The 15,655-nt window shown below is 46.8% G+C and overlaps 1 protein-coding gene across 18 annotated transcripts in view; it reads left to right on the top strand.

Moving 5' to 3' along the window:
- Positions 1-15,655, top strand: part of CTBP2 (C-terminal binding protein 2) — a 231,161-nt gene that overhangs the window by 203,450 nt on the left and 12,056 nt on the right. For all 18 annotated transcript variants that reach the window (XR_012160053.1, XR_012160052.1, XR_012160054.1 and 15 more), the window contains 3 exons: positions 9,786-9,992; positions 14,289-14,503; positions 15,073-15,203. Coding sequence is in view for 15 of the 18 variants with exons in the window: in XM_073354099.1 (XP_073210200.1) it covers positions 9,786-9,992; positions 14,289-14,503; positions 15,073-15,203 (553 nt within the window). In the remaining 3 variants the exon portion in view is untranslated. The remainder of the gene's footprint in view (positions 1-9,785; positions 9,993-14,288; positions 14,504-15,072; positions 15,204-15,655) is intronic.

The following is a 15,655-nucleotide window of genomic DNA, read 5'->3' on the forward strand; positions in this document are numbered from 1 at the left end:
TTTACATTAACAAAAGCTTTTTTTATCATTCTATTGGAGACAGGAAAATGACATTTTAAAATGTTCTCACAGCTCTACTGAGAAATTAACTTTATTTTTTCATGTCCCCATAGAGATGCACTGTATATAAAAGCAAAGGCAGCATTCACCCGTGGATCTGGGCAGTGCTTTGACTCAAAACTTTGTATACTTTTGCATAACAGATGTGCAGCAGTTCTGACAGATTGGAACAGAGCAAATATCCCTAAGGAAAAGAGCTTCTGTAATGGTCAAACCATTTACTATTCATTGCTATTAGTTATAAACCAAAGCTACAGCTGCTAATGTCTCCTTGCCAGCTTCTACTCTTGTGACAGGGATAAATATCTTTGGTTAAACAGATACATGATAGGTCCTCTGCAGTTTGTAGATCTTATGTAGTTAACTTCTGAAACTTCAGAATCACGTATAGATGTTTTCATGATGCCCTGTGCTCTGAAGAGGAAATCTCCCTGAATCCACTCGTGTAGAAATATTAACAATCATGCCAGCCAGCCTTGACACTACAGGCTAATCATGTACTCCATATCAAGAAGTTTTTGAGGAAAGAATATAAGCCAAAGTAGATGATCATGGCTATAAATCTAATTCTCACCTCCCTTTCAGATACTTTAGCAATAACTGTTCACAATATTCATGTTAGATTTTAATTAGAATTGTCCAGGATGACACTGATTTTGCAAACCAAGATAGTCTTCATCACACACCTAACGGCCTAATTATTTGTGTTATGTGTTTATAGACTGTGAACGGAGTCCCAGGGCGGGCCTCACTGAGATTGCTCAGTTAGGGCAAACTGCAAAGAATGACGCAGACAATCCCCAAAACTGGTGGTTATTCTAATACTTAGATTCACCAAGCCAGCAATGAAACAACTTCTACAATACCTTCCTGGGTACCCAGAAGCCAGAAACACAGTTCTCTTGAAGCAGCCCAGCCATGAGCTCCCACCCAGATAGCCAAGTCAAATATGATGAGGATTACTGAAAATCTTGTTCATCATATAAAAACTTCTACCAATCCCAAAGGATCAGAGACATTACCCACCAGGTTAATGAATATTGCAGATCTTACCCAAATATACTCGTACAGCTGATTCATATTAACTAAACTAAGATTTATTTAAAAAGAAGAGAGAGTGAGTATAGATTAAAAGATCATTATACATACAGACTTGAGTAAAATTTTAGATCAGTTTTCATAATAGAGATGAGCTTTAGAGTTGCAAAAGTTCTTTCAGAATTAGTTCCATAGGTCACAGTCCAATGTCCAATATTAGGGTGACCCAGACTGGAGCTGGGGACCTTAGTCTTGCAACTCAAACTTCCCCTGATGAAGCTTAAGCAGATCTGAGATAAAAGGATCAAGGTCCAAGAGTTCTTTTTATAGTTCTCAAGCAGGCTATCGATAGCATCTTGACAGCAGGCATTCCTTAGGTGAAGAATAGTCATTTTGAAGTAACCTCCTATTTCCTAAGCATCATAGGTAACAAGCTGCATGGATTAACAATAAGGCAACTGCTCATCTCTTGCCATTTACAGGTAGTTTACTACATACTTCAAAGAGAAATGAAGACAGTGATATTACTACATTCAGTTCATCTAAATGTTAATATCTCCTTTTGATTTTTGAATTAGCAGAATACAGTGATAGACAGGAACTGTTTGGTTACATTGTCAACCTCTAACAATGCATATGTAAACACACAAAAAACACAATCATAATCTACTAATACGTCTCTACAGGTTGAATCTGAGTCATTTATCCTGCTAGTTGTGTAACCTTTCTGGCCCTGTGTCACATAGTCATTTTTATGGAGACATTTTCCCTATATTTCACCTTCTTTTTTTTTTTTTTTTTTTTTTTAACTCCTAATGTCAGGAAATTATTCTATAAAAATGTCTCTCAAGCCCCTTGCCATAACTGGTTGGACTGTGATGAATTAAAATGTCACCTTTGACATTTTTTAAAATGGTCTTCTTCAGCAACATCCATACTAGATGGGGTGATGAAACTTTTCTGAAATCAGTCATGCACACGCTGAATGCAAGCAACATCGGGACATGTCTAACTGTGTTATCCTCAGTGAGGGGTTGTTAAAAGTGTGGTGCATACATTTTACTTCTATCCTGCATTCCCGTGCTGCTGCAACTGAGTAAACAGGCAGTGTGCGAATAATACAGTTTGAAGTCTCTAATGTCTGTGCTGAAATTCCTCCTGTTATGGTAATATTTAGATCTTGATAGCACAGCTTTTGTTCCCTTATTGCAAAGAAGAAAGGGGTTTTCATCCTATCCTACTCCTGAGAAGACTCAACAAATACAGGTACTGGCCTCAGATTCAGAATGATAACTCTTGCCTGCATCATTCCATCTCTCCAAGCTCAAGATTGGTTTATAGCTCTTGACTTGCAGGAAGATCCTTAGATTCACAGTGGGGCCCAACAATTAACAATACAGAGTACAGCCCTTCATACTCTCCACAACACCAAGAATATTCACAAATGCCTGGGGATGGGGGCAGCACACTGAAGGAGAAAGGGACTCCACATCTGTCCGTGCCTAGATGGCAGGCTGATCAGGGGCAAGGTCCAAGCAGGAAACTGCAGCACCCGTAGAGTCCTCTCTCTGTTCTCCAATTTGGACTCCTTGTGAACTATGAAAAAGAGTCCGTAACAGCATTCTGACAGTAGAGTTCATGGGAGCCAAGATCAACTCTGTTGATGAGAGCTCACCTGCTAGGGGGACAAGTTCCTGTCTATTCAGTCAGTGACAAGGGACTTCCAATCGAACCTGGCAGCAATGGTGTGTACATGCCTGGGGCTGCTGAGTCACCTGTCATTGTGCATATAATTGGGGCTGCTTGCAAGACTTCATCTATGGCTCTTACAACTGTGATCTCTATCACATGAACAAGAGAGTCACATTCCCACCCAAGTTCTATAAGAGTCCACTTAATAGCTGAACCTAGAGAACATATGAAAGCGTGTTCCTTTCTTGACCAGGTCCCAGGACAATCTGAATGTCCTGGAGTTCAGGGTCATCCAGTCAGCCTGCATGGCATTCCTGTCTGTTCTCTGGGATCCTATGGTGCAGATCTTACTGGACAACATGTCTGCAGTGCACTACATCAACAAGCATGGAGATGCTGGGTCATTCCCTCTCTGCTAGGAAGCCATTGGACCTGGCGTCATCATGGGGTAATCCCATTGGCTCTTCATCTTCTAGGAATGAGCAACAACCTGGCAGACTTTTTAAGCAGGCACACAATAACCAACCTCGAGTGGTCTCTGCAGGTGTCCGTTGCAGAGCTGATATTTTACCAATGGGGGATGCCACAGAGGACAACACCAAGTGCCTGAACTTCTGCACTAGAGGACACCTGAGCCTGGCCTCCTTACAGGTCTCCAGGTTTCCTATACGTCTTTCCTTTCAGTTCCCCTGATCCCCAGGGTGATATCCAAAATCAGAGGGAAGACGTCCATTCTGATGCTAATAGCTGTCTGTTAGACAAGGCTATTTGGTCTGCCAGACCTCCTGAACTTGTCAATTCAGTCCTGCATCCCTCTAGCAATCTGCCCGGTCATATCATCTCAGAACCACAATCAGATATTGCAGCTAGACCTGCAGCTGTTGCACCCAGTGGCTTGGATGTTGGCTCCTTGAGCACTACTGACAGAGACCATCATCAAGAGGTCCAAGATAGCCTCATACAAAGCATGAAGCCATCTGCCAGGAAGACCTGCTTCTCCATATGGAAACAGGTCTCCATATAGCCTATCCAGCATTCTCTGGGACCAGTTGAAGCTCCAGTACCAAAGATCCTCCATTATGTGTTGCACTTGAAACATTCTGGATTGACTCTTCGTTCTCTCGGAGTTTACGTTGCAGCAGTATTGATGTGTCATGTCAGTACAGTTGTAGCCAATGGTATCCAGATTCCTCAAGGGCCATCTGCATACTTACCCTCCTGTTGGAGACTTGACTCCTGCATGTTGTCTTAACATTGTCCTCCTGTTACTCATGGAGCTATTGTCAGATTATTTAACCATTCTGGCCCAGGACTGGTGTATGTGTGTAAATAAAACCTTACCCTTAAGATGGTCTTTCTGGCCACTATCACATCGGCTTGGATGGAGAAATCAGTGGAGTATTGTCTGGGTATATTCTATGAGTAATTTATTTTATTTACACTCGTACATCAGTCCTGGGACAAGTGTGGTCCAACAGCATGCAGGGCAGTCCCATCTTCCAGGAATCTCAGCCCAACACCAATACCTAGTTCCCAGGGAGCTGCTATGCCTCAAGTATTGACTCTAATCAGAGCCCAAGACAGAGAGCAAACTCTGCTGCATGTCACACAGCTCCCTCTCTCCTGAAGCTGCCTCTGCACACAGCTTTGCAAAACACCAGACTAGCAGCAGTGCATCATGTCTTCCTAAGAGTTAAAACTTGTTCTGATGCCCCCCCACCCCACCCCCCCCAAAAATAAAAGAAACCAGAAGATTGTGTGGCAGCCTCCTGGTGATGCTCTCTATCACAATAACGTTGCATTCTTAACTAGGTTAAAGAGTCATAATATATATTGGCCATATTTGTGTGTTACAGAAATGTTAGTGAGATGTTGCAAGCAGCAACGTGAATTGTTTTACCACTAATGGATACCATTAGCATATAAAATCAAACTGATATTTATGCCTTGCCCGATGAACACAGCTCTTTCAGGTTTGTTGATAGGCTAGTGTTAACATAATTCATCCCTTCAAAATCTCAGTAAAAGTAAAGAAAATGCGTGCTCTTTGGAACAATCATTTTGAATTAGACACTTGGCAAAGTGTTTATCTACAAAAATATGTTCATTTGGCTGTGGGCTGTTGACATGTTGCTCACAGTTTGACTATAGTTTGCGTAGCTCCTTGGTGTTTTCTTTTAAAAATAAACAAAAGCTGTACAGTTATTTACATTTGAAGACTTTAACTTCATATTACATCCTATGGGGCTGTACCCTACCCCTCCTTCATCTCCATCTCCTCCTTACCATGCACATTACACAGTGCGTGTAACACCTCTCAGCATTAATTAGAATTACACATCCACTGAGAGCAATAGACATATAAATGCCTTAGGGCCTGATCCAGAACTCACTGAAGTCGGGGGAAGGACTCTTATTGACTTCAGTGGGCTTGGATCAGACCTTTACAAGGTTTACAGTGCAAACATTTACTCTCAAGGGAAATCTGCACCAAAAATTCTGCAAATTTCATTTATCAATAAATAAATGTGGAGGCTGACACAGCACAAAGGCCAGGCCTATCTCAGAAACACTCCAGGGCCCTGCTTTTCTGCACCAGGTGAAGGCAAGCAGGCTCAGTCCAGTAGGACCCAAGTGTGGAGGGGCTCAGTGTGGGGGGATCCAGGTGTGGGGCGAGAGGATTCTGTGTGGGACAATCTGGGTGTGGACGGCGCAGTGAGGGGTCCAGGTTTGCTGGATGCCCAGGGGCCTGTCGGGGGTTTCTGGTTTCAGGGCAGTGGGTCTCTGCAGGGAGGTTCAGATGGAGGTAGTTGGGGTTCTACAGGGAGCATGGGAAGGATAGGGATAGCAGGGGGTCTGGATGTGGGGTCTCAGCAGGGGCGTCCAGGTGCAGCTGGTTGGGGCTCATTGGGGTGGGAGTCTGGGAGTGAGGGACTTGTAGGGTAGTCCAGGTGCAGAGGGGGATGGGGTGGGGGATTGAGTGTGGGGGGCTTGTAAGGGGTGAGACTTGGCAGAGGGGGTCCAGGTGTGGGGGGCAATGGGATGCAGGGGGTGAGGCTCAGTGGGGTGGGAGACTGGGGGGTGTCTGGATGCACAGGGATTTGGTGGATGGGGGAACAGCTCCCTGTACAGCGACCCCTCCCCCTGTGGCTGAGAAGCAATGGGGGCAGGAAGCAGGAGGGTGGGGGGAGATGTGGAGCTTCGTGCAGTTGGGGGGCTTCTGGGGGTGGGTCTGGCAGGAAAGAGCAAGTCCCATCCTCCCTCGCCCCCAGCCCAGCCGGGACTAGCAGCTGAGCGTGTGCAAAGTAGGAGACACTGGTTGGGGCATTCCCAGGCCCCCCCAGTGCACCCCCACAGTGACTTACCTCTCCCCTAGCAAACTCGATGGTACAGTTTAGCATTTTTAATACAAAAATATGCAGCATGTTGAAAGTACGGGAGTAGAGTAAAATAACATGCCTGCGGGGGGTGCCGTATCAGTTGCTTGTTCCTGTGTATATTTAATTGAATGCAGAATTCCCCACCTGCTCGACTAGTCCTAGAGCATCCCAGCCCCTTGAGAGCAGGACTGAGCTCACAATTGTAGGTCTTGCTGAGTTGGCTTATTCAGCAGTGTCCGCTCTAATGGGTGTCCTGATCAACTGATCCCGGCAAGCGCCCGTTCCTCTGCCTGCACCTTAACAAAGAGGTTAGAGCGCTGTGAGAACTTGGCAAGCCCTGCGCCTAGCCTCACCTCCTGCTCCATGCTGACAGGGCTGCAGCCTGCACCAGAGCCTGCTCAGGGCTGCTGCTGCATCAGTAGGCAGGAGTGACCCCTCCACCATGCAGGAGTGGGCTAGCTACCACTCTGCGTCAGGCTGCTTGAGACTCAAGTGATGGGAGAAGGAAGGTTTAGTGGGAGGTGAGAGCCTGCCCCTCCTCCTGGGGAGGAAGCCCTTGTCCGGGGAAAGGACGAACTTCCCCATCCACCTGCCTCATTTGCCATTACAGCTGAGTCTCCTTCTCCCGCATCACTTCAGCTGCTCCAGGTTGCCCCCCTGAGGCTATGTCCTAACTGCAGAGTTCACTTGAGTAGGCTCTCGAGTTAGCCTAGCTCAAGTGAGAGTGAAATAACACGCAAGCTACAACCAGCGATTATGTTAGCAGCACGGAGTGGGTGTGTTAGTAGCTGATGATCAGTCGCCCTGTCCCCCCAATGAACCAGCCAACATGAGTTAGAAGTACCACAGCTCTGGAGTTAAGGGGTTGTGTGTGTGTGTGGACGGGACTCGAGTTAGGACAACACTTGTTATAACTTGGGTTCACTCTGCAGTGAAGACAAGCTTTGAGTGCCGCACCGGGCTTTAATATTGCCCTTCCCCTCAGTTAATTTTTCCACTAGTCCTCACTTCTTCAATCTGTCCCTGTCAGGCAGGCTGGCAGTGCACTGCCTACATGCACAGATAGCCCATAGGTCCTTCTCACAAGGTGAGGACCAGTGCGCAGATCCTTGAAGGTACAGTACATAGACATTATCCTGCTCAACATAGCAGTACTTAACTCTAGACAGTCTGCTGCCCGGTGGAACGATCAGCCTTGTGCTGGGCTCCCCTTACAGTGCAGAGGGAGAGCTAGTCACCTAAGGAAGGAATCGGCAAGGGAGCCGCCTAAGCTAGCTGGGAGTGAAATCCCGAGGAAAGACTTGGGGCAAGGAGAAAAGCTTAGGCACCGGAGCAGCTGGCTGCTGGGTGCCTCCCTCCACGTGGCAGTCTCAGCTGCAAACCCTGTCCTGGAGTGAGGCACCAAAGACAGGTCAATTACTTAGCCCATGCCCTGGCAGCTGAAACCATCTCTCTCTTCTGCTCACGCTCTCCCACACTTGCTCTTGTCCACAGGTATGGCTTAATTATGCTCTGAGCACACCTACAGGACTGGGCCCTGCTGGTGAGATAGGCGTTCCCCTTCCCCTGACCAATTTGAGACTCTGGCTTAGGGGTCTACAGGGTGTCAACTTGAGCAAGGCCTCCAAGCTGCTCATTAGTTGTGGGGCAGCGTCACCATTTAGGTGGCTTTGCAAATGCTGACCAGCATTTGGAGGTGTCTCCAGGGTTAGGTGTCAACTATGAGAACATCCATAATGCCTGAATGTGGACTTAGTCGCCTAAGAACCTTTAAGGATCTGGGCTGTAGGGATTTTCATATGCGTTTGCCTGAATAAGGACTGTGGGATTCTGACCCTTTACAGCAAGATGGGGCTGCAAACTTTACGACTGCTCTTTCCAAGGAAAGGTTTAAAAGGAATGCAGTCATGATGGTGGGTAAAGCTCCCAAAAGTGCCAGATCCTCAAAGGTATTTTGGTGCCTACATAGATTTCATTGAGCGTTAGCGGCTGAAATACCTTTGAGGATTTGATATTCGGATTTTAGGACCCTAAACAACTTTCAGTGAGGTATAGGCTCCTAAACCACTTGGACACTTTTGAAACTGTTACCCAAAATGGTCATTGACTCTCATATGGGCAAAAAAAGAGGGACTCATGCAAAAACGTTCTCCCTTAGCCTGGGGTGATCCTGTGTCCCTGGGCCAGATTCATTGCAGAGAGGGAGAGTGAAGGGCTGGGAAATCTCTGTTTTACCTATTAAACATTTCTCATTATTTATAACTGAGGAGAGAGAAAAGGCTGCATAGAAAAACACGTGTGCAGTAAGAGCCTGGTTTTCAGGGGAGCTTAGCACATGTTTCTACTGTTTTCCTGTTACTAAGAGTGTTCAGCTAGTACAATGGGAAATAGTGTGATGGCCTGTTGGTATGGCGAGGGCAGACTGCCCTGGGAATTTTTAAAAAAAAATCTGACCCTCGGTGCATCCCAAATACAGACATTTCTTCAGAAGTGTTTGTAAGAGCCCAAAGGATAAGTAATCCTGGTAGGGCTCCAGAGATGGGGTGAGTCCCATCAGAGACAGAAATTACCCCCAATCTCCCCTCGATCTGGCAGTAGAATTTAAACCAGAAGCACCCAAGGAACCCCTCCTTCCCACACATCACTATGCAACAGTGTCATAACAGCCTCGATTAAGGACGGAATAGATCCAAGAGGTTTAGTTTTTGTCTCAGAGAACGACCAGCTGCACTGGCCAATATCGCTCCCTGCTGTGGCACAGTGGTGAGGTACCACCATTGTGTGTGTGTGTGGGGTGTGTGGGGCGGGATGCTTGCTCTGTATAGGAATGCAGCAGACTGACATTTCAGAGGTGAAAGCAGTCTTACTGCAGCTTATAAAACCAACCTTCGTGAAGGAACAATGGGCCTGGCTGGGACTTGCATGCTTTGGAACTACTTTGCCCCTTCACTGCAGAAAAGTAATATACTAATATGTTATGTGCAGCTAAAGTAAAGAAAGCAGATCAGTAACATTCCTGTAATAACTGTACTGCTGGTATTACATTTAAAAAGAACTTCTAATTGGTTCATTGGGAAAAAAATAGAGTATCAAAAAATGTATAAGTATCAAAATAGGATTCATTGTTAGCAATTAGGATTGCTTAAAATAAATGGAGTCTTCGCTTTAAAGGGTGTCTTGAGCTTTAGCTTAAAACCTGTGAAAAAAATCTACCTTGGGAAGTACAGTGTTTAGATACCTACCTAGAAGGTGTGCTTGCTTGATCCAGTGTGCCAGTCATATGTTCTTATGTATGGTATTCCTTACGTAGTCCGCAGGCTGCAGCTGTGAGTTTGGTCCTTTGTGAAGCGGCATCTAGCAGTACAATTTCAAGGTGATATTGGGAGTTTGCCACAAAATTCCTTTCGCCATCATGTAATTTTGAGCAGGTCCGCCTACATGCTGGGTTGGGAATGGTCCGCTGATGGTGTCAAGGAACATACAAATGGTTCAGATCAGTTTCTTGGACATAAAACAGTTTCATTAGTGAGAAGCCTAGAGATTTCTGGTGTTTCAGTGACGTGATCGCGCAGCTGTAAGATGGTGATTTTGTTGGGTTTTTTTCCCCTTCTCCAGGGATTGCTGTCTGCAATATCCCATCAGCAGCTGTGGAAGAGACTGCAGATTCCACCATATGCCATGTCCTAAACCTCTACAGGCGGAACACTTGGCTGTATCAAGCACTGAGGGAAGGGACCCGGGTGCAGAGTGTGGAACAGATAAGGGAGGTGGCCTCGGGAGCAGCTCGGATCAGAGGAGAAACTCTCGGCCTCATTGGATTTGGTATGTTGGCAACTTCTGGGGGACAAAATATCCAAAGCAGAGCCATCTGATGGATCTAGATGGATCTAATGGAGTCTCGACCTTGGAAGAGTACGACTCTCAGGACTTACAAATGAGATGGGCAACTGGTCACCCAAGGGCTGCATCCCACTAAACAGATTATTTTATTTGTACCCCTGCAGTCCAGCTCGGTGCGGGCGATCTGGTGGTGTCAGGGCCAAGAAGGGGGCACGGTGGCTGTGACATGATACTGTGGCGAGAGCCAACAGGCCAGAGTTGGGAGCCAGGCCCAGCCTTGTGGCAGAGGAGCCAGTAGTGCAGCATGAATGCGGGACAGGCTCGTTTCCCAATCCCCCTCCCCCAGGACTCCCCCCGCTAGCCTGTCAAAGGGTTTGAACAGATTTTGTGGCTACCTACACTACCTTAAAGTTCCCCATCCCTGACTTAGATCTTCAATATCAGCATAGCTTGTTTTGCTACTTTTACTGGACGATGCACTTGTGAGCCGTTTTGTAGTGATACGACAGGAGCCACGCTAGGGGTTCCACCAATTTAACGGTGTTTTTAAGCTGCTATAGTTCCGTGGGAACAGAAGCAGTGTGCCCTGATTTTCTGCCAAAGGAGCCTGTTCTTTTCCTGTTCAGAATTGTGAACCCAGCTTCCTCTGCGAAGAGGAAGCAGATTTCCAAGGCTGCGGGGACTTTGGTGAGCCCCATCTCCTCAGGGCTTTTGTGAGCCTCTCGTGCATGCTCCCTTTACCCTGTGGTAGTTTTCCCAAAGGGTTCTCCACACACACTGGTAGCCTTGTTTCATGCTGTATCTTCCCACACGCTCTGCTCTGGAGTGTGACCATGAACCTTTGCAACAATTTCTGTATCCTCTTGCTAGCGATGATTTTTTCCACAGACAGTGCCTTGGCTATGCGCGAGGCCAGTCCATGTATTTGTTACATGAACCAGCCTGTGTGTGAATGTGTGCTTCCCCCAGGAGCCACACAAGGCAGGAGCTGTGTCTTAGAGACCTAGCTCCTTCTGGGCTCCCTGCTCACTTCTCAGAGAAGATTTCAATTTCGCAAATAGTGTAGCTGAAGTCAGCACATCTTAGGTCAACTTACCTGGCCTTGAGGAGGGCAGCGAGTCGACTGCTGCCACTCCCCCGTTGACTCCGCTTCCACCTCTCGTGAGCTGGAGTTCTGGAGTCGATGGGGAGCGCGTTCAGGGATCGATTTATTGCGTCTAGCCAATCAATTCCTGATAGATGGATCACAACCCACCAATCCGGCAGGTAGTAAAGGCCTGCCCTTAGTGTGGTGCTCTCTTTCCCCCTAGTGGTGGCTGGGCCAGAAGTTGCTGAGCCTGCTACAGCCTTGGCTGAGAGCTGAGTCTTTTAATCCAGGCAGTAATGGCTCATGCTTTTAGGGCCAGAGGTCCTAGGTTCAGTTCCTACTGCTGATGACCCAGTTGCTCTGACTCTGCCATGCTGGCCAGCCCATTTTGGGAGCAGAGCCCAATCCCTGTCCACCAGTGCATAAGGGAAATTCCAGGATGCTGCAGAGGAGAGGGAAGTCTCACTCCCCCGAATGCCTTCTGCATGGCTGCGCAAAGCCAAGCCAGAATCTGACTTGCAGTGGAGCGAAAGTAGCACAGATAACTGGCATTGTGGCTCATCTTTTACCACTTGTGGCTAATGTGCATTAAAGATGCTTTAACGCTGGGCTGAAGATGTAGTGAGTCATCTGGCTAGACTATACCTGTGGGTTCAGTTAAACCAAAAATCCCACAAAACCCCCACAGCACTGAGTCTTAGAGCCCAGGGTGGATCACTTGATAATTGCCCTGTTTTGTTTATTCTTTCTAAAGAATCTGACACTGTCCACTTTGGCTACTGGGCTAGATGGACCATTGGTCTGAGCCAGAATGGCCATTCCTTTGTTGTTATTCCAGAGCCAGCGTAAGCATGCTTTTTGTATTTTATGTTCCCCCAACATATATAGTCCTCACCCAGGGCACTGAGCCAGGCTAGCCCCATTATCACTGGTATTTTGGACAACGAGCCAATTGCATCCCTGCTATAACTCCTGTGATTTCGGTGGTGCTACATGAGAGGTGAATTTGACCCACTGTGTTCAGAAGCAGTTGTTGGGAAATTAAATATTCAGAAATGAGGCACTGGCCCCTGTCATGGGCTGTATGAAAACAGAGGCACTGAATGGCTGGACTTGGTCTGGAAAATTCTTCCATTTTCCTCGCATCGTAACACACTCAGGGCCTTCTCCTGTAACCACAGGCCCAAGCCTAGAGCTTGCTGCTGGAGGGAGGAGAAAGGCTCCAGCACACTCACTCATTGGAATTCCAGCTCCTTCAACTAGAGCCCCTCAGCATCACCCAGCACCAGCCAAAAGGGGGCAGTAAAATGACAGTGCCAACACTTTGCTGTGTTGAGAAATGGGCCTGGTCTGTAGACAGGGGATGCTTTGTATGAAGTACTCAGGTAAGGGCAGCTTTTCAGGCAGTCACAGCACAGGACTCACATAGCCTGATTCTAATGAGTACTTCAACATGAATGGACAGTGCCTGGTTATTTGGCTTTCTTTACATTGCCAGACAGACGAATGAGGAATGAAGGGGCATGTATTGATGTAGGAATTGGGTAGCCGAGTCCAGGCAATGACATTGAATAGGAACGACATTGTAGATAATGACCTGCTGATTGCACTGCAGCTGTCCCTCTTTATCAGAATAGCCTTACTAAACCTCTGCTTCCAAACCATGACAGTTGTCTTAGTCATGCCCAATTAAATAGCCATTCAGCAAGAGTATGGAAGAAAAAGCCTACAGCAAACAAGTTGCTCTTATAACTAGGGCTTTATTTTTTGTGGGGGGTTTTTTGGCATTGTCTGCTTGAACAAAAGCACCTCATAAAGGATTTCATTTCTTACTACAGCTCCTCATGGCCTGGCCTGCTCAGAGAACACACAGAATGTGGCCCTACCCTGGTGGGGTTGTAGCTGCAAATTCTGACCTCAGAGCCAAGTGCTGCAGGGATGCAGATAGTTACGTTTACTCAAACAAGAGCCTTTTAAATAACATGGCAAATGCTTAATGGACGGTCCTTTTACCACTGTTGCTGCTTGTATTGTAAAGGCGCATTCTAGGCCTAGCCCTTTGCACGCTGTGCTATATGGGTAATGTTTGCCCTTCAGATAAGTCAACAGCTAGACAGTTGATCCTGAGAATTAAAGAGGCTTACAGATGTCATGGCTGCAGCAGGGAGGGGACGCCTCAAAGGCTGGCGGTTTGTGTAACTGGCACAGGGGAGCGTTAAATGACACATTTGGTTACTTTTTTTTGCTCTTAAACCAAAGGCAGAATGAACTGAAGTGATGTAATCACCAGGTTTGGGGCTGAGGTTGCTGCAGACGGAAGTTTGGCATAAACATGCCAGTGAGTGATGGGGAGGGAGAATGGGCAGTGCAGGGGGTTAGTGATAATATTTAGCCATTTTCCTGCTCAGAGCATTTCACAGCCCTCATTTAATGAACTTGTGCACGTTAGAGGTGCAGAATCTGATTCCCTCGGTGGCACTGGACTTCACCGGCATGTCTCAAGTTTCAGAGCTGGGCTTCGAAGTTCCTGGCTACATGTCTTCCACTGAGATCACTAGCCCGTGCCTCGGCTCATGTCCTCAGAACACACCATGCCTCTTTAAGGAGAAATCCTTTCCGCTACACTAGCTTTCCCCTCTGCACTTCTCATGTCAGCCACATGACCTAAGTACAGTACAAGAGTATGATATTAGTCAAGACCCATAGGCACCTAAATAATTTGAAGATTGGGGCCTAACACCTTTTGGGAGGCCCTGGAGCATAGTGCCCAAGCCTGGTCCTGTTGAAGCCAATGGGAGCGGGAGCAGGCCACAGGTCACCTCCTGGGAGAGTCCGAAGAGCCAGATGCTCCTTCAGTAAGTGGGTATGAAGATGTATTAGAGAAGTGATGCAGGGAAACTTCTGTACCACCTGCCTGGCTCTAGCCACTGCTCATGTCATTCTTTCTTCCAAAAGCCCCGCACCTCAGCACCTCCTGACAAATAAATGTGGATAATAAATAAGCAAGAGAGCATGCAGAATCAGTGCAGGCTGAATGAATTTGCTGTGGCCCAAGGAGAAAATACGTGGGAGCAAATCGTGGAAGTAAATGGATCTGTTGCCTACATTGTTGTATAGATTCAGTGCTGCAGCGTCACATAGCCCAAGCCTTGTGACTCTCAACATCCTCTCTTCTTTTTCTCAATACATAGGTCGCACTGCGCAGGCAGTTGCCGTTCGAGCCAAGGCATTTGGATTCAGTGTGATATTTTACGACCCATATCTGCAGGATGGGATAGAGAGGTCTCTGGGCGTCCAGCGAGTCTACACACTCCAGGACCTACTATATCAGAGTGACTGTGTATCTTTGCACTGTAACCTTAATGAACATAATCACCACCTTATCAATGACTTTACGATTAAGCAGGTAATTTACCTTATCTGGAGAAGAAAGAAGATCATTTTATGGTTCTTGCTGCAAACCCAGAACACTATAATAGTGATGATACCAGTGATGATTTTACCTTTGAGAAGTTAGTTACATCTGTCTCTTGCACATTATGTACCAGGTGATAGCATTTTACTAGGTAAGAAAGCCCCTTCATGCAGTTGCTGAGACAGAAACTGGAGCCTGTTTTGTTTGACATTACAAACTAGAGCTTAGGCTTTCTAAATAAAAGCCTTTGTGAGTAAGCAAACACAAGAACCTCCTTGCTAGCTTGGAAGGTTTTCTTTTGGGGTTAATCCTACACTATGCAACCTTGCGTAGTCAATATGCAAAACACGTGTTCAGAGGTAATCTTTTCAGCAAGGAAAATACGCCTGTATTTACCGTATAAAGTGTTCTGTGATTCTGCATACAGTGCTTGTGGCTTGGAAGATGTCAGTAGGGGAGGATGCTACCTACTGTAGCATTTAAATACATTGTAGTGAGACGTGAAGAGTAATTGGATAACAATATTGAATATTTTCTTATTTCCTCCTGGATTCCATTAGATGAGGCAGGGCGCATTCCTAGTAAACACAGCACGTGGCGGGCTTGTGGACGAGAAAGCCTTAACTCAAGCCCTGAAGGAAGGAAGGATACGAGGAGCAGCGCTTGATGTGCATGAATCAGAGCCATTTAGGTAAACAATGGTTTGTTGTTTTTTTAAATTAAAAGCTACCTCTACATAGTGCAGTTAATTCACTTTTCATCTTACAAGTTATTTTAGCGCTCACGTTTATTCCCATTGACACAAGCTCCCACGATTGGGCCCTGTGAATGTTGAGCCTAGAATTCCTAGAGCTATGAAACAGAAAATACAGTAGGCATTGTTCTAGGACAGAGGTGGGCAAACTATGACCTGCGGCTGCCTGGCCTGGTGCTCTGGGCGGTGCAGCTGTAGCCACCAGTGCTCCAGGCAGCGCAGTAAGGGGGCAGGGAGGGTTGGATAGAGGGCAGGGGAGTTCAGGGTGGTGGTCAGGGGGTACGGGTGTGGATACTGGGCGGGATGGTCAGAGCGTGGGGAGCAGGGGGGTTGAATGGGGGCAGAGGTCCTGGGGAGGCAATCAGAAAGGAGAGGGGGGGTTGGATGGG

The sequence above is a fragment of the Lepidochelys kempii genome, chromosome 7, assembly GCF_965140265.1.
Source record: "Lepidochelys kempii isolate rLepKem1 chromosome 7, rLepKem1.hap2, whole genome shotgun sequence".
Classification (NCBI taxonomy): Eukaryota; Metazoa; Chordata; order Testudines; family Cheloniidae; genus Lepidochelys; species Lepidochelys kempii.